The sequence below is a fragment of the Balearica regulorum genome, chromosome 25 (genome assembly GCF_011004875.1).
Source record: "Balearica regulorum gibbericeps isolate bBalReg1 chromosome 25, bBalReg1.pri, whole genome shotgun sequence".
NCBI lineage: Eukaryota > Metazoa > Chordata > Aves > Gruiformes > Gruidae > Balearica > Balearica regulorum.
In genome coordinates, this window is record NC_046208.1 from 4,306,882 (window position 1) to 4,329,819 (window position 22,938).

General features: G+C 52.8%; 1 protein-coding gene across 4 annotated transcripts in view; it reads left to right on the plus strand.

The window, feature by feature from the left end:
- Nucleotides 1-22,938, plus strand: part of CCND3 (cyclin D3) — a 46,966-nt gene that overhangs the window by 21,912 nt on the left and 2,116 nt on the right. For 2 of the 4 annotated variants that reach the window (XM_075776253.1, XM_075776255.1), the window contains exons 2-4: nucleotides 11,447-11,662; nucleotides 19,457-19,616; nucleotides 20,155-20,297. In XM_075776253.1, coding sequence (XP_075632368.1) covers nucleotides 11,447-11,662; nucleotides 19,457-19,616; nucleotides 20,155-20,297 — 519 coding nt within the window. Of the gene's footprint in view, nucleotides 1-9,421; nucleotides 9,645-11,446; nucleotides 11,663-19,456; nucleotides 19,617-20,154; nucleotides 20,298-22,938 lie in introns of those variants that run through there. The other 2 variants (XM_075776252.1, XM_075776254.1) reach the window with 2 other exon arrangements.

Genomic DNA, 22,938 nt, shown 5'->3' on the forward strand with positions numbered 1-22,938 from the left:
AAGGGGAGGGGGCAGGCTTCTAAAAAAGCTTAGCTGTTGCTGAGAATAACGCAGACCCTGCTCTTCTACCACTGACTTAAGAACAAAAAGATTTGCTGGCTGCTGAGGGCCTTTGAAAATTCAGCCCTTGATCTAGCTTTTATTTTTTTCTCTCCTTGTCCTCCCTTTTCTTTCTCTTTCTGGCGCTCTAAGGATGCATGCATCTTCCCGGTTTCTGTCTCTGCCTGGGCTGAGAAGTCAAAATCTTGTGCCAGTTTGACATTTGCCTTTTCTGAAAACAAGAAGCCCCTGGAGCTCAGGTGAGAGGAGAAACAAGTCACTCTACTTTCCATCACGTGCCCCACTCAGAGCTCAGCCTGGGAAATTAAAGTTCCTTGGCTGAATCTGACCAGCTGTCTGCTCCTGTCACCTTGCCAGCTGAACCTCACATATTTGTCACAGGATGAGCAGAGCAATGCAGTTCATCTTTCTCGCTTTGCCCAGTTCTCTGCATGCTGTTCGCAGCTCTCCACCCATTCAGTTTTCCCCTGGTGCACTGGGTAGTAGAGGTGTATCTCTCCTTTTCCTCTCCCTGGGGTCACGTTAGCAAGTTCAGCCTGGACAGGGGACCAGGCTGGTCCAAAACACAGAAGGAAAATCTGAAGGAGAGGCTCCAGAGATCCCTGTTCCAAAGTCACACTTGCAGAACAAAGGCAGGGGCATTCCAGGTCAAGGAACAGCAAAGCTAACACCGCTGCACCTGCCGGGCTGTGACGACCCGTGTGTCCTTGTCCCCATGTTCCTCATGTGTTCGTCTGTCACATGTTCCTGATTCACTCATAGGTTTTCAGCAGGCAATGACCATGGCTTCCCAGAGATGTCACATCCCCTGGCACTGCTCAATAATCCCTGCAGTGCCCCCGTGACAGCCATTTATCTGGCCGTGTAACACCGTACGGGTCCAAAACAGCATCTCTAGTTCCAGCATCTCCAGCTGCTTCTAAAGCTGCTGGGCTAGCTTCCTTCAGCGACCTGCAATGGGCTTTGGCTCAAAAACGTTAGGGAGGAGGGGACGTTTTTATGGTAATGACACCCTAGTAGGCCTGGCAAGCCCCACACTCCTTACTGCCTGACCCAAGCTGTGCAGATAATCAGTGGCTCTGACGATGGGGCTGTTCAGCAGTTCTGCACTTATCACTGCTCTGAGCCTGGATGGGGACTGGCAAGGTGGCTGCGCAGCGGGGAGTCTCCCCCACCAAAGAGCTGAAGAAGACCCAACAACAGTTGCAAGGTCCCCTTGTTTGCTGGGCTATGGAAAATCACCCAGGGAGGAGTGACTGCTCAGCATCTTTACAGCCCTGCATCGCAGGGCAGTGGAAAGTATGTGCAAGTGAGTGCCACGCGGAGCAGTGCCTGGGGCAGAGCGCTGCGTCACCAACACCAAGCATACCAGAGCACGCCTGAGCAGGACATGGTGCTGATGTTGGGCACACGACCTCTGCGATTGCGGTGGGGCTTGGGCAGACAGAGCACCGTGCTGGGACTTGGAATTTGCAGGCTCCCTGTCTAGGCCTGGCACTCATCTGCCAGGGAGCGATGAGCAAGTCATTTCAGTGCCCTGTGCCCCAGTTTCCTCGTCGGTAAGTGGGGATGCTCCCGTGTTCCTTTGCAGGTCTGCTAAGCACTGCTGTCCCCTCATCTTTTCTCCTTCCCCAGCTGCTGATGGTTTCTAAACCCTGGTAGCAACAGAGGGTTTTTCAGTGTGGACCAGATACCACGGATTCATCCCTGTGTCAGCAGCCACCCAGACCAGAGCATATCCAGCTGGGTTGCAGGTCCTCCAGCCCTGAAATCGGTCTGGCCCAGCCCCTAACACCCGCAGCAGGCTGTTCACTGTCCAGACGTTAACGCTTGTTTTGGGGACATGGTCTGCCAGCTCACCTTATAAATAATGCTGAAGAACTACAAAAATAAACTCAGAAGCACTCATGCCTGATTGCAGGAACCTCTTTGTTTGTCAGTTCGCAGTGGGAAGGAAGTTTGTATTTTAATTGCTACAGACAGTATCCTGGTAGGAGGCTGACTCTGGTGTTGCACTGCAGTAGATCTGAGTCCCTTCTGCTCAGGCTCTTGTACCCAAATGAGAATGACAGTATTTCTGCTCACGTGCGCAGGGCAGGCATGTAAACTGCTGACTTGCTTTTGGCGGCAGGGCTAGTTGGGGTGGCTGAAGCCTGGCTCTCTAGTAGGAATAGTTGAATAGGTTACAATACAACTACAGGATACAGCCATTTAAACCACTACTGATTTCAGCTTCTGATGTCTCAGGAGACATCATCTTCACTGCTTTGATGCTAGGAGAGGGCAGGGTGGACAGGCAGGAGCAGCAACTCCTATGCTGTATGGCTCAGAATAAACGCGAAGCAATGGGTTAGTGTTGGCAGAAATGGTTAACGTATCGGACAACTGCTGGAATCATTCCACCAAAGATCTCTCTAAATACAGTGGGAATACTGCTTGCCCAGTGATGTGTATGCGTTCACAGAGTGTATCTCATTAGCATGTTGTTAATGTCAGTAATTATTGATGATGTGAATACAGAAGCATACGTAGATAGTATACAACTGCCAGAAGTGCTGGGAGAAATACATCCGTATTTTATTATGTACACTAGCACCTCAGTGAATTTGGTCTGTATACATCTGTTGGGGTATACAGAGGTACCTGGCTGTGACAGTCACAAGAAATAGCGACATTTGTGCCTTCAGGGAAAGGTGCTCTGGGACCATAGTTGAATACTTAGAGAAGGAGACTTGTCTTCGAAGCTGCAGGTTATCTTATCTTGAATGATGGCTGTGCTGCTATGTGGATTGTACTTTTATTTCCATTTATTAACCCAGGAGCGTGACATTCCCCTTTCCCTGTGCTTTGTAGGTCCTTAAAATTTTCCTTCCTTGGCTCTGCAGTTTGAACTAGAAGGATGAGCGTACCTCACCGCCTAGGTGGGGGAGGACACATACACTATATATGCATTGTGGTAAAGCCGTTTGGCAGCAAAGATGGTGTGGGCTTTGAGTCTGTCCCTGGGGTGTCAGAGCAGAGGGCCTGCCACGCACAGACACAGCCGCTGTGCTGGACGTGAGAGCGGCTCAGCTCGGTGCCTGCTGGCTGCGTCGGCATGTTCTGGCTGATGTGGGGTTGGTGCAAGATGTTTCCTTTCAGTTACACCAAGGGTGAACCAAGCGCAGCCAGCAAGCTCATGGTAAGGGCTTCTCGCCTGTGAGGTCTGCCTCTAGTTCAAAGCCCTTGTAGCATGTACGCAGTCTGTGCTGGAAGGTAACAGCAAGCCAGGTGCACCACAACTGGGGGAAGTCAGTGGGGTATCAATCGTTCTCTTTCTACCCCCCAAAACACATGCACACAGTGCAGTCCTCCTTCCAAGGAACCAAATCTAGCACCGACTTGACTGATCTGATGAGATTGCTGGCACGCGGAGCTCGGTCCCGCAGTATCTCCACTGCAACGCCAGCAGCGGGGTAGCACACCCCCTCCAAGCCCACCCTCCGTCCTGTCTTGGCGTGATCTTCTCTGCCCCTGGAAAGGCAACAATCCTCCTAGTCCGGACCTGGGCTGAGACCTGCCGACTCTCCATGCCCATTTACTGCCTGGCTAAGCCAAGATTAAAATCCTGCCAGTCTAGTGCTCAGTCTATCACACCGCGTTCCCTCAGGAGTGCTGGCTGGCTGCAGCCCTGCTGCCATGATTCTGCTGCCTGTTTTGCTTTGGGAGGTCCTGGAAAATGTGGTGGGGTGCTACCGTGCAGTGAACAGCTGGGATGCAGGCTTGGGGTGCTGCAAACAGCCTCATCCCACAGCAGACTCAACTTCTTGCACCGGGAGCACCAAGCCCAGCTTTCAAGGATTTTTTTTTTTCCCCTTTTCCCTGCTTCTGTTCCAGCTGGGCCGGTCCCCCCTTCCTCATCACTTCATCAGCAGGCAGGACGGATCCTTTCTGCAGTACAGCCATGGCAAATTCCCTTTCTGCCTGCACTGCTGAGAAGCCTTGGGCTGGTTCTGACTCATTGACTGGCAGTTTGCGTTGGCAAACAGGCGCTAGGCACTGGGCTTGCCACATCAAATGAAAAATATCATGCAACCAAAATTTCTTAGAAAAACCCAAACGCTATATCTACCGAATAGGGTGCACGAGACGTAGGCAACAAGATCAGGGCAGGGCAGGAAAAGGCAGGAAGGATGGACAAGGGCAGGGTGTTGTAAAAAAGATGTATTTTATATGTAAAATTTCAGGGCAGTATTTTTTAACAATTTGCATAATTGGTAACCATAGATAATCCCCTGAAATGAACTAAATATATTACAACTGGGGGCTTTCCAAAGCCCGGTTTGCTTTCTGAAATTGATTGGTTTCAGCTTTGCATTTTTTCTATGATCTTTCTTTCTATCTTTACCAGCTGAATCTGGCTGGTTTCTGAAATGCCTGATTCGGGAGCAAAACTGAACATTCACCTGGGGATGGCTCACTATGGTATGAGTTTGAGTCAATGAAAATGTGACTTAATTTTAGATTTCATTAGGAGAAGGGAACAAAGGCAGAAAACAGCTGCTAAAATGACAGATGAAGACAAACTTGTTCTAATGCCTTTCATAAAAAGTCAGGTGAAACTACATTTAAATCCCTGCTGGCCTAAATTGTTAGCTGAGGCAAACTGAGCTGGCTCCACTGGAGGCAAATCTGGCCCAGCTGCTCCGAAATGGAGATTCTCCAAAGCCATAGCCACTTCTGAAAATTTTCTCCTAAATGATTTGCCAAAAGAGGTAGTGAATTGCTAAATGCTTGTTGACAAATGCATCCAACTGTTTCTCTCCTTTAATAAAAACTCGGTTAAGGAACTCATATTATTAAATTGATCTATATCCCAGGAACAGGCATGCTCAGATACAGATGTGATGGATATAGCATAGACCCAAAGAGTATCAACAGTCACGCTGTTGTTTAAATAGACAATTGGTCCAAGCTGAACCAAAAGCTGCTCTAATAAGGGGATTTAAGTCAATAAAAAAATCTGTATTTTGACCTTTGAAGCAGCAAGCTTTCTTCTTCAGAATGTTCATGTATATCATTACTGGACATATCTAAGCATTGCTGGGATTCAGTATTCAGATGATATCACTCCGAACTAATTAGTTGTACTCAAAAGCCTGACCAAGTCAGAGGAAAGGGAATGCAGTGGTTGCCAGTAATGGGAAAGATATTATGAAACACGTCCCCTGGGTCAAATGGTAAACTTGTACTCAACCAAGCTTCCCTTCAATTCAGTGAAAGCATTTTTTTTTTCTAAGTTAAGAATGAGTAAGATATGAGAAAGGGGAGAGAGCCAGCTACGGGGTGGGGGGGAGACAGCAGTCTTGGGTTCAAGCATGGGACCGAGACCAGGAAATCCTCAGCTCTCCTGCCCGCTGGACCAGGGGAGGGGGGAAGATGCCTCAAGCCCTGCAGGCTCTGATTCATGTGCCCTAGAGCAAACATCTGTGATGGGCCAACACGCTGCACCCCTGTAGCGATCTGCTCAGCTGCTGCCGTGTCAGCAGATGAACTCTGCACCCCACAGCCTGACCTGCTAGTACCGGTCCATCTCTATCAGCAGTGAAGTGCGTGTGATGGACTGTGAACTGGGCCATCTCCTAAAGCAGCGGGGACTTCTGGCAAGCACAAGACTGTGACGCCAAACTGCCACGACGCGCTTTGCTAGCACTTGTGTGTCAGAGCCCTTGTTCTTTCCTGCTGGGAGGAGTTGCAATATCCCCTTGCTTTAGGGAAAACTGGATGTGAAATACAACAGATTAGGATGTTTGAAGTGCTCTGAAATCTTCAAACCAATAAGTGTGAAATACGGTCTTCGCTCTTTCTCGCACATGCACAAAATGGTACCTGTTTTTCATTTTTTTGGGGGATTTCTTGGGTTCATTTTTAAGTCCTTCATGTATGTTAAGCGCTTTCATTTTGATGTCACTGATGACACTGTAGTTGCAGTATGACCAAGGAAGAAGATGGCTTAGCTCTTGGTAGATCAAAACTGGATGGAAGGCTGATATAAAATATAAGGCACAGAAACCAGTGTGGAGAAGGTACTGATCACGTTTGCTGGCAACCTTTGGGGCCAGGCCCACTGTTGATGCAAAGTGACATAGATAAAACTTACTGCAGCAAAGAGCTTACGGACGTGGCCCTGTTGAATGGCATTAGCCTCGATCCATCATGATCAGACCTGCATCTGCATTGTCCCTTTAAAAGCTCCAGCTGCTGGTCACTCTTTTTAATTCATCATCAACATACCAAAAAAATGAGCCCCTTTTATGATTCAGCAAAGAATAACATTGCTGGTTCAGGATCCTGGAAGTCTGGAGGCTATCAAGTTTTTTAATTTTTACTCTGAAGGAATTTCCTTTTTTAATATTGCTGCGCTCTCTCTTGCTAAAGCCAGAAAGCTGACTATCTATGGACAGCAGTGACCAAAATTTGGTTTTCCTGGAATTTTCTCTTTTCCCTCCGCACACCCACACAATAGGCTTTTTAGGATGCCTGCAGTCTGTAATTTGCCTTTCTAGCCTGATAATGCGGCTTGCCGAGGCATCTGTTTTGCCAAGTCATCATCTGGAAGGAACACTTTCTTATGCAACAGGCTTCATTTTCCCCCTCCGTGTCCTATGGCCCACGGTTGCCGCCGAGCCCGGCTGCAGCCGATCGGGCTGTGTCAGAACCACCGTGCAGACACTGGGAAACAGGAGAAAGACCATGAAGTCTGGGAAAGGGCCTGAAACTTTCAATTTCAAAAGGCACAGCCCAGAAACCAGAAGGACCAAGAACCCAGTTCTGTGGTTTCCCTTTGCCTGACTAAAGAAAATAGCTGCTGTCTATTTTTACTAAAAATGTGGGACATGGGGCCCTTCTCTTCCCCTGCACAAATGGGGGATGCTGCTCACAATGAAAGAGTGGGGGAGTGGAGCGGGGGGGGGGGGGGGGGGTCATCCCGGATTAAAAACAGCTGACTGGTCCATAGAAATCTCTCCCATAGATTCTTCAAATATTTCTTGCCCACACCACTGGAAGATTTATTTATAAGGTGAAAGAAAGTTAGTTGAGAAAGGGATTTGGGAATCTCATCTCACCTACAAAAATTCTTCTTTTTCATTTTAAGGCAGGCATGGGATTGATCTAATTCTTTCCCCCTTTCTTTTCTCCAGTTCCGTGTCGCCTTGCTGCATGGTGTTCTCAGGGCATTCAGCACAACAAATCAACGCTGATGGCATCATTAAAAATTTGCAATGTATCACATACCTTTGCAGAAAATGAAAGCCATCTGTACAAGTGTAGAAATGGGATTCCAGCGTGTGAAATGTGTTATGTATATGACCTTTGTGTTCGCTGTCATGAGCAGTATTTCGAACCTCTAAACCTCTGATCAAAAAGATGTTTTTCATTTTCAATACAAAAAAAAATCCTAAGCAGGGAGAACAAAGACTTCAGTCTTGTTTTACTTATGCTTATTAACTTCGTATGTTTGTTCTTTAAAAGACTCTTTTTAGATGACTGAAAATACAAAAAAAGTACTAAATGTGTCAAAATGGCACACATAGAAGTGATTTGGGGGGGCAGTAGCTATTGTGGCCAATCACTCCACTGCTAACTCCTTTGGTTCTTTGTTCCTTAGCCAAAAAATACAAACAAGCGTATATACTGAGGAGTACTCCAGCAGGACTGGTCAGAGGTGTTCAGCTGAGTCCCCTGTGTATGATACTGCATCCCAAAAGTCCTCGCTTTCTACAAATTCCATTGCTCCGTTCCCTTCTGAACACGAGCAGCTTTTTCCCCAGGATTGCGGATACAGATCATTGCTGTGAGTTGAATTTGGGCTCGACTCCATCCGACTCCTTGTTTCGTGCTCTCAGTCCAGCAATACCGCGCGGTAAAATGGAATATACTGTGCAACGAAGTGTTACAGGAGTGTGTACTGCTGAGGTGCTTCATTTCACGAGGTAGGGCAGTCAGAATTTGGCAGGGAATGATGCAATCAAGCAGAGCAAGAGATGCTGGTGGTCTGGAATGTCATTCCCACCTCTTATATTGGTGATTATAATCATTTGGTTGCAACTGCTGCTGCAAATGCCACATTGCGGCACCATCCCGCTGGCGAAGAGGCTTATACAGGCAGGTCATCCCATTCGGGCACGTTGCCCTCGCTACCAGTATTGGGAACTTTCATTAAAAATGGACCTCCTGAGTTAATTCTCTCAACTCAGTAAGAGGCTTTTAATTTGCAAGCTTGAAGGCAATCCGTTCCCCCTTCCAATTAAGAGAATCAGCAGTACATTTGATACTGTTTTCTGACTCTTCCTCTTGGCACTTGCAAAGTCAAGACATGGCAGTTTTTGTAGCCAGCGATCAACCATCAGGGAGCAACGTGGCCAGAATTACAGCCTGTTGTCTTCAACTTCCCATACTAGAAAGTCATTACTGCTGGGTCAACTGGAAGCAGACTCACGTACCAGTACAGGGCAAATCCTATGCTGTGGAAGTTGCGGTGCAAACTTACTCAAAAGAGTTTAAAATTCCTAGGCTAAGTAGCCATTCAGTGTACAATTTGCAAAGGTATTTCCAAACAATTGTTAATTGTTCAGAAAAACCAGCCAAGCCTGACAAACCCTTATCTTGGCAGACACTGAGGTTGCTATCTCCCATGGAGCTGCACCAGTAGTAACATGAGGGTAACTTCTGGGAGACAGCAGGCTCAGTACAGACCGGCTCCAAGCATGTACACAGCTGATTATTTTCATAGCCTTGGACTTTGGTCAGACACACACACACACAAAAAGGTACAGGACTAAATACTGAAAAAAAAATTACTCTCAGAAATCTGTAAAGGTTGGGTTGACAAAAACCTCCCTGCAAACTCCGGGACTGTCCTTCTGCAGCCTGGTTGTCCTGCAGAGCGCTGGGCACCCCTGGAAGCAAAGCGGGTACCGGGGGAAATGCGCGGTCGTTGGTGCCGCAGCGGAAGGACGGGGCGAGCCCCGGGGGCGGCCGGTGCCGGCTCCCCCCCCCCCCCCCCCCCCCCAACATGGCAGCAGCGCCCCGCGGCCGCTCCACGTGCTGCCAGCCCGCCGGCGCGCCGCTGTCCCCGCCTCTTGGGGGCGTGACCACCGCCCGGGTTCGGCGCGTGGCTGCCGGTCTGTCCGCGGATTGGCGGGACGTTGCTGTGGCTCCGCCCCTCGGCGCGCCTCGGCCGCCCGGGCTTGGCGGGTCGCCCCGGGGTGGGCGGCGGCCCCGCCCCCTGGGAACGCGGCCAGTTCCCGGCGTCCCGCGGCTGCAGCGGAGCCGGCAGGGTGGCTGCCCGCACTGCCCGCCCTGCCTGCACTGCCCGCACCGCCCTGCCCGCTTTGCCTGCGCCCATGGAGCTGCTGTGCATGGAAGCCGTTCCCCGTGTGCCCCGCGCCGGGCGCGACCCGGAGCTCCTGGGTGACCGGCGGGTGCTGCAGAACCTGCTGAGCCAGGAGGAGCGTTACAGCCCCGGCGTCTTCTACTTCCACTGCCTGCAGCGGGAGATCAAGCCCTACATGCGGAAGATGCTGGCCTTCTGGATGCTGGAGGTACGGGACGCCTTGCTGCCTCCTCTCCCGCCGCAGCTCCGGCTTTCCCTGCCCGGTTACCGGCGCTTTTCCTTGCCCGCCGTCCACGCTTGCAAGCGTGCGCGCTCCGGCGGGAGAGAGCTGGGGCGGGGGGGGGCGGGGGAAGCGCAGGACAGAAGCACCCGACCTCTGTTTGCTGCGGGGTTCGGTGGGATCGCATCGTGCAGGGGCGCAAGGGACAATCCAGGGGACAGGAAAGCCCTGAAGTTCCAGGGCTTGGTATGCGCCGGAGGCCAGGGCTCCGGCATGGGGGGGGTTATGCCGGTGAGGAGGAAGGGGGCTGCACATGGAGGGGCCGGAGGTGGGTCAGGAAGGTAGTCTGCAGTGGGGCAGTGTCTCTGTGATTGCCCCACGCAGGAGGAGCGGGCACCCCCTGAACCCACAGCCTGTGGTCACCCCACCCCGGTGGAGTGCTGCCACACTGCTGTCGGACCCCCCCCGTTTGCACCCCGCTCCCCAAAACTTCTGGGCAGAGAGCTCAGCTGTGCACCCGCAAGCTAGAGGCTTGTGTTTCCTCAATGGGGCTGAAAATGCCTGGTTAAAGGGGGAAAATAATATCACTACCGTTTACTTCCCTAAATTAAAAATGAATGTGGCTCTCTGCGGGATGCAGTTCACTGGGGAAAAAATCTCATGGGCCTCTTCAGGAGCTGGTCAGAGTGAACATTCTCAATAGAGAAAGAAAGAAAGAGCAGATTCTGCAAAGGACGAATGATGTTGGGATGGAGCCCGCCTGCTCTCCACCCCGGCCACTGTTGCAAGAAGCTGCCTGCTTCTGTCAAAAGAAATAATGAGCATCTTGCTTTTTCAAGTTTTGGGTTTTTTTTTTTTCCCTTGCTATTATTGTTCTGTTTCTGTAATTCCCTTTCAGAGAAGGGTAGTTAGATAAATGCTGCTTTGGAGCCTGTTCCTGTGCAGCCCAAAGGCAGACATGAAGTGGATGACACTTGGCGCTTGCCGTGACGGTGTGTGTCGGTGTCACCGGCGCTACGGCAGTCTGTGCAGGGGGAGGCAGTCGCTGCTGGAAGGGGAATGGTGGTGTTTGCTGCTGTACGAGGATAAACCTCAATATTTTTATGGTTGCTTTGAAAGGAGGAAGTTAATGATGACCGGTGTTTTGATACTGGTTGACAGATAAGAGCAGAGGACTGAAATTCAGAGCTGCTGGATTCTGTTCATGGCTGTGGTACGAGTGTGGCTGAGGACTGTCGGACTCAACCATTGATTTGGGCTCTGCCTTTGATTCTTCTTGTGTCTCTGGACCACTTACGGTGGAGTTGCCAGAAGTGGCTGTGGATCCTGCCCTGTTAGATCTCCAGCTGGAGATATGCTGGAATTGCTCATTTTTTCCAGGGGTGCCCAGTCCCCACGGAGCAGAAAACGGCAGCTTTGCAGAACAGCTGGCTGGAGCCATCCCCAACAGGGGATGTTAAAAAAAGAAGCTAAATAAAGTCATTTTGGTCTTAACTTATTTGTGCACTCTTTCTAGCTACACATAAGTTCTGCAGCTTTCCGCAGGAAGATAAAGTCTTAAGGCATTGGTCAAACTTGTTGCTGGTGTAATTGCACCAAAGCCATAGATTTAACGCCTGTAGCTAATTTACTCCTTAGCACCAAAATGCCTTCAAAGCCCTGCAGATAAGCGTGAAACACCATCGTGACCAGAAACTTTGAAGCTGCGGTGCAGGCAGGATCTGGGGAGTCCTGTGCTGATTAAAACTTCCTTTTATTTTTTATTTATTTTTGTAATTGGGTTTTGTCAGGTGTGCGAGGAGCAGAAGTGCGAAGAAGAGGTCTTCCCCTTGGCCATGAATTACGTGGATCGCTACCTGTCGTTAGTCCCCATGCGGAAAAGTCACTTGCAGCTTCTGGGGGCGGTCTGCATGCTCCTGGCTTCCAAGTTGCGAGAAACCATGCCCCTGACCGTGGAGAAACTCTGCATTTACACAGACAATTCCATCACGCCTCGGCAGCTCCTGGTAACCACCCCTATCTCAAAGAGCCCTGCACCCCCTCGACAGCTCTCTTATCTCCTGCATCCTGCTACTTGGCAGCATACCTGCCTCTGTGTCTCCTCCTGCTCTCTTTCTCCCACTTCTTCACCTTCCTCTGTGTTCCCCACCCAACCTCCTCACCTCCTCGCCCCGCTGGGTCCGATGTCTGTTGGTGGAGACCTCTCCATCCTGGGCAGACGCTCGCTCCCTGCTGTGGGAAGCAGCTTTGTCACCTCCAGGTTGTAGAGAAAGTTCCTTGTGCCTTAAGCGCTCGTTGCCAGTGGAGCTGCCATGCTGAGCTTGCTCCTGGGCACTGGTTTGCTCTCGAGTGACAGCTCTGGAGACCACAGGCATGAGGTGAGGGCTGCCGTCGAGGCGTGTGGCTCTGACTTGCCCCGGCTGCAAAGGGGCATGGCATGGGAGGTGCATTTCCACACCAGTAGGAAAAATGAAGCTTTAAGTGGAGAGTTAACCAGCAAAATGGGTGGGAGCTTTTCTGACCTGGGATCTGGCTGGCTGGGTCGTACGTGGAGGCTGACAGCGCTGCCAAGGGGATGATGGAAATGAGGGGGGACGTTGCTGCTGCCCAGGTCCTGCTTTGCGCCCTTGAGTTAAAGCAGGGCTACTTTGCCTCTCCCATCGTACCCTCGGGCAGAAGCTGTGTAGGCTTTGAAAGGCAAAGCGTTTTCTCGTCTGATAAAAGTTCAAAGCAAAGATCCAAACCTCCGAGTTCAACTTTGTCAATGGGGGAGGAAATTGGAGAACCCCTTTTCTTGGGGGCCTTCCGCGCTGGTAGATCAGAGCCCTCGGGAGGAAACGGCCACCTCGCTTCGAGTAACAAACATCCCTGGAGACGGTTTGTCTGCAACAATTTCTCAGGGTTAGTCATTGCCTTATTTAATATCTTTTTTATTTTTTTGGGGCTGGGGTGGGTGAGATGATGTGAATGTGATTTGTCCCCAGGGTGGGGAGTGAACCCACAAAACTTTCAGGTGTGAATCGGAAGGCAGTTCTGGTAACTGGGGAACTCTATTATGAATGTGTTTTTTCCAAGTGCCCATGAAGGCTGGGGAAAATCCCCTCACCTCCAAACCTCTCTCCCTGTAGCCGCTTGTGGGTGGCAGTTGCCTTAAGTAGCACTCACAGAGAAAGTACGTGGATCATTATTACCACGAGTAGTGGTGAGGGATGGGAACACCCAGAGGAAGCACAACTGCTCATTGCTGCTCTGGATGCTGAGCTGTGGTTGTGCTGCAGCATCCTGCTGCGGGGGGCTACCACAAAATCTGTGTGCAAAGGCTTTCTCCTGCTGTGTTGGTAAAGCTTCGTCCTCAAGAGCACCTTCTCATCCAGCGATGGATTCTGCGTGGGTATCTTCCCAGGACTGGGATCCATCACATGAAGCAAATCCCAGCCAGTCACAGAAGGGTTCCTGTTGGCCCTGTGATAATGAGGGGATTAACGTTTACCTGGAAAAAAAGGCAGAGGGGGAATGGGAGTTGGTTTGCATTCACTTTTCTGCTGGGCCAGCAAAAGTTGCCTCTGTTGCAGAGACAACAAGCTGAGCAGAAGGTGCTGAACAGTCACCTTGTAGGCAAGCGGGCTGCATTTCAAAGCAAGGATAGCGCTCTCCATGTTCTCAGGAGCGTGAAGCTGATGGAAATGTGTGTCGTGGCCCACTGTCAGATCTCTGTTCCCTTCAGAGTGATGGATAAGCTCCCTGTCCAGCAGGAAGGTGAACTTACTGCCATGGTGAACTTCGCCTCTATCCCCCTCCTGATTCAGACTTTAAAGGCAGTCCTGCTGTCATCATCCCTGCAGAGGAGGGGAGATGATCACAGCAAATTCTAGTGATTTCTGCAGCGTGGACCTTGGGCTACAAGGAGTTGGATTTGGTGAGCGCGTTGTGCGTATCTCCCGTGGATCCCAGTTGTATTTCATTCTGATTCATTTGTTGCTTTATTCTTGGTGAGGGTTCGCTTTTTTCAGTTGAATCTTGAGCTTTGTAGCAGGTTCCCTCCAAAGGAGAGCAGTTAGGAGATGTGCAGGTGGGTGGTGGGCAGAGCGTGTGCACCATCCCTGGAGGCTTTCCTTCGCTCACACTCTCAAATGCTAATGCCTCCTCACTTGGAGCCTTTTTTATTTCTTCCCCCCAGAGGTTTGTCAGCAGGAAGCTGTGGCTAAGCAGCACCACAATATTCATCTTCTCTTCTCCATCCTCCTGGCAGTATTGGGGTGGGTATGAAGAAGGAAAGCGCTGTCTGCCGCCTGTTGCTCACTTCTGCTTGTGCAGGTCTCGGTTCTGGAGTTCTCCTTTCCTGTACTTTTTTCCCCATCAGGATGCTGGGACACTCTCACAACGTGAGGCACAGCCGGACAGTTGGCACGGAGCTCTTCCATCCTCGCAGTCAATATTCAGTTGAGGTGGACAAGACCGGCTTCATTTTGGGGGTCAATAGTCATTTCTTGGGATAGCCAAAGATAGCGTTTTCAGGCAAATAGGATTCCTTTTCCCCTTCCCAAGGGGATGGCCGTGAGCGCTCGGCAGTGGAGGGGTTTATTCCCAGTAGTTGCTGTTAGCCAAAGGGCATCGCAAACCAGCTGCCGCCCTTCAGGAGAGATGCTGAGGCGTTTGCAGATGCCTGGGCAGGAGATGCTCTGCAGCTCGTGATCCGGCGGTCATCTTTCCCTGCCCGCCACAAGGCTTGTTTTGGTAGATACTTAACCCTGTTTGGAGCAGATCCCACTCCAGTCTCCCATTGCTCTCCTCAGTAAAGAGGGAGTGGAGGTAACATCTGAAGATACATGAAGGATTTGTCTTTGCTTTGGGACCTGACAAGAGTTAATACCCTGATTACAAAACAAGGGCGAGCTGCTGTTTTCCTCTGTGCTAATCGTGGTGATGTTACTTCTCTTTCACAATCTTGCTGTGGAAGAGGGTGGGGAGGGGAAGGGGAACTTCTTCATCAAGGTTTGGACAACGGTGCATCCTGGCTTCTTCTCGTGGATCGGTGCCACTTCAGCTTCCCGCGTGTCCTCCCCGGCCTTTCAGAGGAAGCTGGCTCACTTTCCCAGTAGGTTTGCTTCCTTCTCTTGCAGGGATGCTTGGCACCAGCTCCGCGGTTTAGAAAGGACACATTTGAAATAAAATCTTGATGAAGTTATTCTAGGGAGAAGGAAATGATGCAACGAGGGACTTGTCCATTTGGAGGAAGTTGGATTTCTGCCAAGGGCGTTATCTAACCTACCTTTACTTTTTTTTTCTCTCTTTTTTTTTTTTTTTTTTAGTAAAGGTTTTCTGGCCTGTGTCAGAGGGTGTTCAGCTGCTTCAAGGTCACCCTCATCTGCCTGCTTTGCTCCTAACACCTCTGAAATCTTTGACCTAAGGTCAGCTTTGCAAACTGCCAGGTATTCCCTAGCAAAGACTGTAAGCAGGATCGAGGCAATAGGCAGACAAGGAGGGGAGCAGCAGTGACAGCAGCCATGAGGAGTGAAAACAAGAGAAAGAGGTAGCAGCTGAGTAGAAAGGGATGTTCACTTGTGATAGAGCATTGGCTTTCCAGAAGACATGCTTATGTTCTACTGTGTTACCTTCTGCTTGTTGCATGGGTCAGATAGATGTGACCGTGTCTGCATCTGAAGTTGGCACCTTTACCCTTGACATTCAGTCTCGAGCTCTGGTCAGGAGATGGAAACAAACGTTTGCCCCAGATTTCCTCTTTGCAAATGGACTGTCATGGCTGCTCATTTCTGTAGCTGTGTCTCAGCTGCTGGGTAGGGTGGGTGGCCAGCAGCAGCAGCTCTTTCCACCCTCTTTTTGAGTCAGCTCACGAGCACAACGGAGCACAGCCTGCTCCCGCTTTCCTGGTGTCTCATCAAGTCTGATAATGTAAAATGGTACCTTATCAACTCGAGTGACAAAATCGAGTGCAACTTCCTCTTCTCCTGCAGACGGGGCTGCTGCAGAGAGGAGCTGGGCGCTCTGCTCCCTGTGCAGCCTCACCAGATAGGTTTACACAGACTCCTTGTAGGCACAGTGGGCGTGTGGGTGTCGCTGAGGGTAGAGCTTGATGTACAGAATAACTGTCACTACATGAAGAGAAGCTGATGTGACTTGTCGCATCCCAGTCTGCATTTGCAGACCTACAATTTGAGTGAAATGGTCTCTGCTTCTGGACTCGGGTCTGTCTTGGAGAGTACGGAGGCAGCAACCAGGGGCTTGGGGCTGCAACATGACCGTGCTCTGGGATCACCTTGTCAGAGCAGGGGAGGCAATGGGAAATGGTCACTGCTTTCTTTCCTTCTTTTTTTTTTTTTCTTTCTTTTTTTGTGGGATGCAGCCAGGAGAGATCAAGGGAGCAAGCTTGCCAAGGGGGAGTTCAGCTGCTGTGCAATTTCCACCCCGAGAGGTGCTGGCCGAGTGTGGGGGATCTCTGCCCTGGGGGGATCTTGCAGAAGGGAGACCTGATGCATTCCCGGCAATGGGATGCTCGGTGGGCAGCGCTGGCAGCTTGCAGACCTTCCACGACGAGAGTGGGCTCCTCCGCAAGCTGGAGAAACAAAGGAACATTTTCCACTTTCTTCCTCTCTTTCATTAGCCAGGCAGAGACTGATTCAATTAGGTGCAAAACAAAATGCCAGGAAAAGGATGTTTGCTATAGAGCGGTGCTGCTGTTGCAGACCTGCTTGCCTATCTCTTGCAGCCTTTTGTTCTGCTTCTTCCACAGATAAAGTGATTCAGAGATTCTGACATGCTGCTCTGAGAGCAGGAAGTCCCCAGGGTTAGCAGGAGAGAAGTGAGGAGCGGGGTGGTTTGGCAGGAGAGAGGCTTCCCTGAGCTAAATCCTGCGAGCTGGTGACAGTCCTTGGCGCCTGTCGCCTTCAGCTGGCATCTCGAGTGCCGGCTGGGTCTCGGGATCAGGCCTTTTGTAACAAGGTTTTTAAGAAAATGACGAAGCTCTGCAGTAGCTGGAAAAGAGCTACTTTTGTGCATTGCAAACGGACAGGCTGTTGTCCCGGACCAGTCCTGGTGTGGCGGGAGCCAGCTTGTCCCAGGTGAGGTCTTGTGGCTGAGCTGGTCTGCGCCCTGGATCTTCTTCTGAGGACAAAAACGTGTCCCAGCAGGGACGGGCTCTCTGCCACACCACTGTGGATGTCCTGTGCCTCTGGTGACTCCCATAGCTGGCTTGCAGCTCTGGGAGGAAAGGCAAGGAGCAAGAGCCCGGGTGATGCTGGGCTGGTGTCCCCTGTGTGCTCAGGAGTCCCCTCAGGTGTAGTGATCCCTTTCGGGTTTGCTTCACGAGCAGCCATCTCCAGGTCCTCCTTTTGACCTTCTCCCTGGCTCCGCAGAAGGGCCACGCTCCCGGCTCAGTGGAGGAGTCAGGCTGGAGCTGCCTCAGCCTCCCGCCCGGGGCAGCGACCGCCGAAGGTGTCAGCAGCGCCCTGTGCCCCTTCCCAAGAAACTGGGCTGATGCACGAGCACGCAGACGGCTTTCCCAGCCCGCTGCCCGTGGTGGGTCCCAGGTGAGCCACAGGTAGGGACGTCACACAGAGTTCTCCATCTCCAGAGGCTCTTTCCTTGTGTCACCTTGCTGTGCTGCTGCAGTTTCACCAGTGAGCAGCACTACCTGTTTTTTCTTCTACCCAAGCCTGTTCCAATCCTCCTGTTGAACCAGGCACCCTCAGTGACCTGTGCTGCGATCCTCGGGCTCTGGAGCTCACTGCTAAGTTTCTTCTTGCATTTATCCTGTGGATTTGGCTTAAAAAAATAGAGTAGTAGGCTGGCCATCCATATGGGAGACTAGCGAGCGTGTGCTTAGCAAAGCACTGCTTTCTGGCTGGAAAAGTACAGGCTGTGAAATGGCAAATTTGGCCTCGTAGGGGGTTTGGAGCAGGTTGAGCAATGCTGCTCACTGAAGCAACTCAAAACTGGTATTGTTTTGTAAGGGGAAAGAGTGGGGTTAAAAAAAAAAAAAAAAAGAGATAAAATGCAGATCTACCCTTATGAAAAAATCTCACTTCTTCAAATCCATCTGTTCCGGCAGCCCTTTGGCACGTCTGGGCAGCATTGACCTTGTAATTCTAGACAATTTGGAAAAAGAATAGATATTCTGCTGGGTCGGACTAGGCCCTGAAATGGAGATACCCGATACAAATCCCAATTCAGCCCTGTCCTCCCAAACCTGGGCAAGGCCACTGTCACCCTCCGCTAGCAGGGAGGAGGGACACGGGGGCATCTTCTGTGCAGAGGGGTGCGGGCTGCCCGTGACATCCCTGCTGGGATGGGAAGGGAGACGATCCTGGGAAGACGCCGCTCTCGCGCTGGCATGGTCATACCCAGACATAACATCAAAGCCACCCGGCCCAGTGAGACCAGGATACGTGCTGCCTCTGAGTTTGATTCAACCGCTACTCTAGCAAGGTGACATATAGACCTTGATGTTGATGGCGGAGTGGGGAACCGAATGCAGGGGTCCCAAATTCCGTGCTGAGGCTCTAATCGTGGGGCTCCCCTGGCTTGTACCTTGGATGGGTGGTACCACCTGGTAACACGAGGACTCGTTGGGTGATGACTCTGCCAAGTGCTTGCCCATGGCTGCTCTGCACGTTGGTTTCCTTGTCGGTGTTAGGACCAATTTCCAGAGCTGGAAGAGCCTGCAGGAGGCTGAGCAGACGAGAGGAGCAGCCCAGGCTCCGGCTGAAATCTGTGGGGGGCACCTGGCCTTCCCACCATCTGTTCCCAACTTGCAGTTTGCATGGAGACTGGCTCATGGAAGGTGTTACAGAAATCTCTGTTAGGTGCTCAGAGAGAGCCCCACAACGTGGGGGACGTGCAGCCACCTGGCATGTCACTGGGAAGCACCAGGGAGCCGTTGCTGTATGTCAGTGGGAGAGGTGGGCGTTAGTGTGGCTGTTTAGAGGCTCTTCCCCAGAGAAGCTGCTGGGGATGCTCCGCTGAGCACGGCTGGAGGCTCTCGTGGCAGAGAAGCAGCATGATGAATAGGGGAGGGTCTGCCAACATGCTGGTGCCCAGCCTGGGACCTCTTCCGTAGCCTGTGTGCCCAGTGTTTGCTGTTGGGCTGAAGACCTCAGCACCTAGTCACAGCCCCCGAGCTCTCTCGGGGTTGAAGATCTCAAACAGGAGCTTGGGCTGTCTGGATGCAGCCCTCAAAGCTGAGCCGTTTCCCTCGCCTTCCCTTGCTTCAACTTGTTGTGCAAAGGGGCTGGCAGAGCAGCTGTGGCCTCCTGTGGCCAAGGAGCTACCGCAGGAGGGAGTCCACACGCTGGCTGGCCCCCAGGGGCACGCAGAGAGCTGAGCTGCTGTGTTCCCTTTGTTGTAATGGCGTTAGTCCCAAGCTGGATTGGCCCTGGGAGCCTGGACGTCAGCCTCTCCTTTGGGGAGTGGAGAAGGAATATGGGAATGGCGTGCCTGCTGCTCCTCGCTCTGGATTCTCCTCTGTGGGCTGTGGCAGCAGCCTTGCAAAGCAGAGGAGTGTCAAAGACTAATCCGACTGCACCGTTGTCCAAAGAAGAACCAGATTTATCGCTTCCTCTTCTGATCTTTACTCCAGGCTTTGCACAGCTCAAGGCTGGATTTGTGCTGTAGTCACAGAGCAGGGACGTGCCCTCTTTTCTTCCCTTTCTCATGGATTGTACTGTTCTACTGTCCCTTCCCCAAGCGCTGGCTTTATCTGCCCTTGAATCTAGTGAGTGTTTTTTGCCTGGCCTGGCCCCGCTGAATAACGTGCTGTCCGTCTGTCTGTCTGTCTGACTCTGCAGGACTGGGAGGTTCTAGTCCTGGAGAAGCTAAAGTGGGACCTGGTCTCGGTGATAGCAAACGATTTCTTGGCTCACATCCTCTATCACCTCCCGCTGCCAAAGGACAAGATGGAGCTGGTGAAGAAACACGCACAGACCTTCATCGCCCTGTGTGCCACAGGTGGGTGCTGGGTCCCGCTGGAGTGGGATAGCCTGGGCTTGAGCCAGGCTTGCTGGGTGACCTGGGGCTGATCTCCAACACCCTGGCTCTCTGGGGAGCATTTTGCTGCTCCATGATGTGTTTTCCATCCCTGAGAAAGTGGGGTAATGGTCCTAGGGGGTCTTAGTGGGTGCCTGGAAGATGCTAGGAGAGAGCAAGCTGCCGTGCCACCCCTCTTGCCGCACAGGCTGCGACTGGGAGGGCATCCAGGGTAAAAGTGGGGTTGAATCTGAGCTTTTGTTAGCCTCAAAGTCACTACAGCAACCTCATCTTCAGGACTTCTTCTGGTGAGACAGGCCCAGGGAAATAGCTTAATGAAGCTTGCTGCTCTGATGCTCAGCCTCTTTCCCATTGCTTCATCCCCATTTCTCTCCGCTAAGCTGGAGAGACCTCTCTGCCTGGCCCTCTCTAGTTTTCCCCGGAGATCTCAGTCCCAAGAACTTACCACACAAATCCTGGCTAACGACTACTTCTTTTTGTGCCCCTGTCCCGGCTCTAGACTACACTTTTGCCATGTACCCCCCCTCCATGATTGCGACAGGCAGTATTGGCGCAGCGATCCATGGCCTGATGGTCTCCGTGAACGATTTCACCGGTGAGGCGATCACCGAGCTGCTGGCTAGCATCACCGGCACGGAGGTGGTGAGTGTTCACAGGGGAAGAGCAAAGCGGTTTTGCTGCTGGATCTGGTGGAAACCTTCCTCTTTCTGCTGCTCGCTCCTCTTAGAGGGGGAAGAAATTAGGTTGTTCAGAATGATGCTGACCTTGAGGTCTGAGGAGCGCCTAGAGATAAGTGAGCATCCCTAAACGCAGCACCCTTGGTCAGTCCCGTGGCCATGCGTGCGCAGAGCGGGGCAAGCTCAGGAGCCTTTGAAGAGCAGCACAAAGGGGAACGGCTGTTCCCTGCACGGGCAGGTGTTAGCGGGATCAGGTTGACACGGCGGGATGGGGTGGAGGGAGAAGCCGGGCTCAGCATCTGCTAACCTCCGCTGGTGTCTGGTTGCAGGTGCCCAGACTGGGGTGGGAAGGGGGTCAGGGGCACAAAGCGTTTCAGGATGCTGGCACAGCGGCTTTGCCAGGGATGTCGGGACAGTGAGGGGCGTCTGTCCGCCCCTCCGCCGCCCTTTGAATGGGGATGGGGACCCTGTCCCGCTCCCCGTTTCCAGGTCTCTCCTGCTGCAGCGAAGCAATCGGGAGCCTTTCTTCTGCCAGGGGCCTCTTTTGATCTTTTCTTCTGCCCGAGCGCTAATGCTGGCAGCCGGGCGCGGGGTTAGTTACAGTCCCCTGACAGCAGTGCCGGGAATTGGAAGAGGTGCCGATGCCGCAGCGGGTGGGAGGCTGCGATGAGGCTTTGTCCAGGCAGGGAGGGGACGGGGCAGGATCTATTTGTGCGGCTTTAATTTATTTTTTTTTGTTTGCCGGAGCCTTTTTAAAGAGAGAATCAGTGCAGCCAGCTGCTCTCAAGCTGCTGCGGTGAATGGGGCAGGGGGTGAAACCTGCTCTGGGTTGGGGCTGGTAGAGGGAACAGGTGGGAAGCAGAGAGGGCACCACCGAGGCAGGGGAGCCGAAACGGACCCAGCACATCTCTGCTACCCTCCAGCCTGCTCCTCTCCCCCCTCCACCTGGAGGGAGCATCCCTTCTGCCCCACAGCCTCTCCGAGTGCGAGGTGCTGCACACACAGCCCCTGCCCAGGCAGGACCACAGCAGCTCCTGGAGCAGCAGGAAGCCCTGGGGATGTGTCCGCAGCATTGCAGGGCTCCCGGGGGAAGCACCCAGCCTCAGCCTCCCGCTGAGTCTGTAGTGTTGATGCTTCTCCCTGAACCTGGCCTCGCAGTGTCCCCAGGCTGTGACTCGGTTTCCCCTTTGGCTCTGCACTGGGAAGAGTGAGGCTCAGCCGGGCAGTGCTGGGGGTGCGGGGAGTCTGTGGGGACGGCGGGGTACGGTGGTGCAGGGCTGTGCCAGCTCCATGGCCGGCCGGACCTGCACTGCTGCGCTGAGGCTGGCTCATTGTTGGCTGTGGCAGCGCTTGGAGCCACTCTGGACCAGTCCTCATCCCGTGTGGAGCAGGATCAGCCCCACTGAGTGTCTGACCCAGAGCCCCATGGCACGGCTGCCCCGCAGAGTAGGGTATGTGCAGGCTGGGGCGAGCCGAGCCGCCTCTTGGGCGGCCCCCGAGGCTTCGCCAGCCAGCGAAGGAGCCTGGCTGCCTCTGGCCAAGCCACCTTTTAGCATCTCTGCCGAAACTGCCAATGGAGAGCCCAGTTGTGGAGAGCCCAGGGACGGGCTGGCCACGGCACAAGGCCCTGCAGTGAGCTCGCCTTGGGGCTGCGGGCGCGCTGGAGGCCCCGCGCTGACGGGAAGCGGCGTGGGGAAGGGGAGGTGGGCGTTGCTATTTTTGCTCGCCACATCCTCTGTCAGTTTCTAAGAACCGGCGGTGGATTCCTGGTAAGAGATTTCGGGGTGTGACAATATCCAGTGAGCGTGTGGCCCCGCGGCATCCAGCTCGGCTCCGGCCCCAAGGTGCGAAATGCCACCTCTTACCCCTCGGCTCTTGCGGGAGCCAGGCTGGGGTGCGCCTGACGGCGATGCCTCCCGTGGCTCTTGGTGCACCGTGGTGCTCTGGTGTCAAAGCAGAGGAGTTTTCTTCTCTCTTTTCAGCTTGTGTGGGGAGAAAACGGAGGGTGGGGGGGGGGGGGTTGCTTTTATTACAAGCGATATGCTGCTGCTTGCAGTCCCCTGCACCTTCCTGTTTGTGGGGCTGGTGTGTCCCCGGCGCTGCGCTTCCTGGGCCCCGGGGAGGTGCAGGTGAATCCCACGGGACTCCCTGGGGGGACAGCAGGAGGGTAAAAGCCTTGTGAGAAGCTACGTGGCCGCAGCATCGGTCTCGTAATGACCCAGCGTCGATGGTGCGTAGCATTGTAGGGAACACGTGGCGGCTGGGTCTGGGAGGGTTGGGTCCAGCTGCCTCGGAGATCCCCAAAGTGCTGCAGCGTGCATCGGCAGGGCACCCAGCGGGGATTCGCTTTGTCCTGGCTTGGACACGGGCAGGGACAGGAGGAGGCAGAGCTGTGTGCAGCGTCTCTGCAGCGGGTGGCTCACTGTGAAGATGCAGGACCATGCCGAGCTCCGGGAGACCTGGGTTGGGGGGGCTCCACGGTCCCCACACACCCGTGCTGCTGCACGCCGGCCATCGCTCGCGGATCTGGGAGGTTTGGGTTGTAAAGGTTGATACCAGCCTGCGCAGAGCTGTTCTGCTCTACTCCTTCGGTCGTCAGCGGCAGT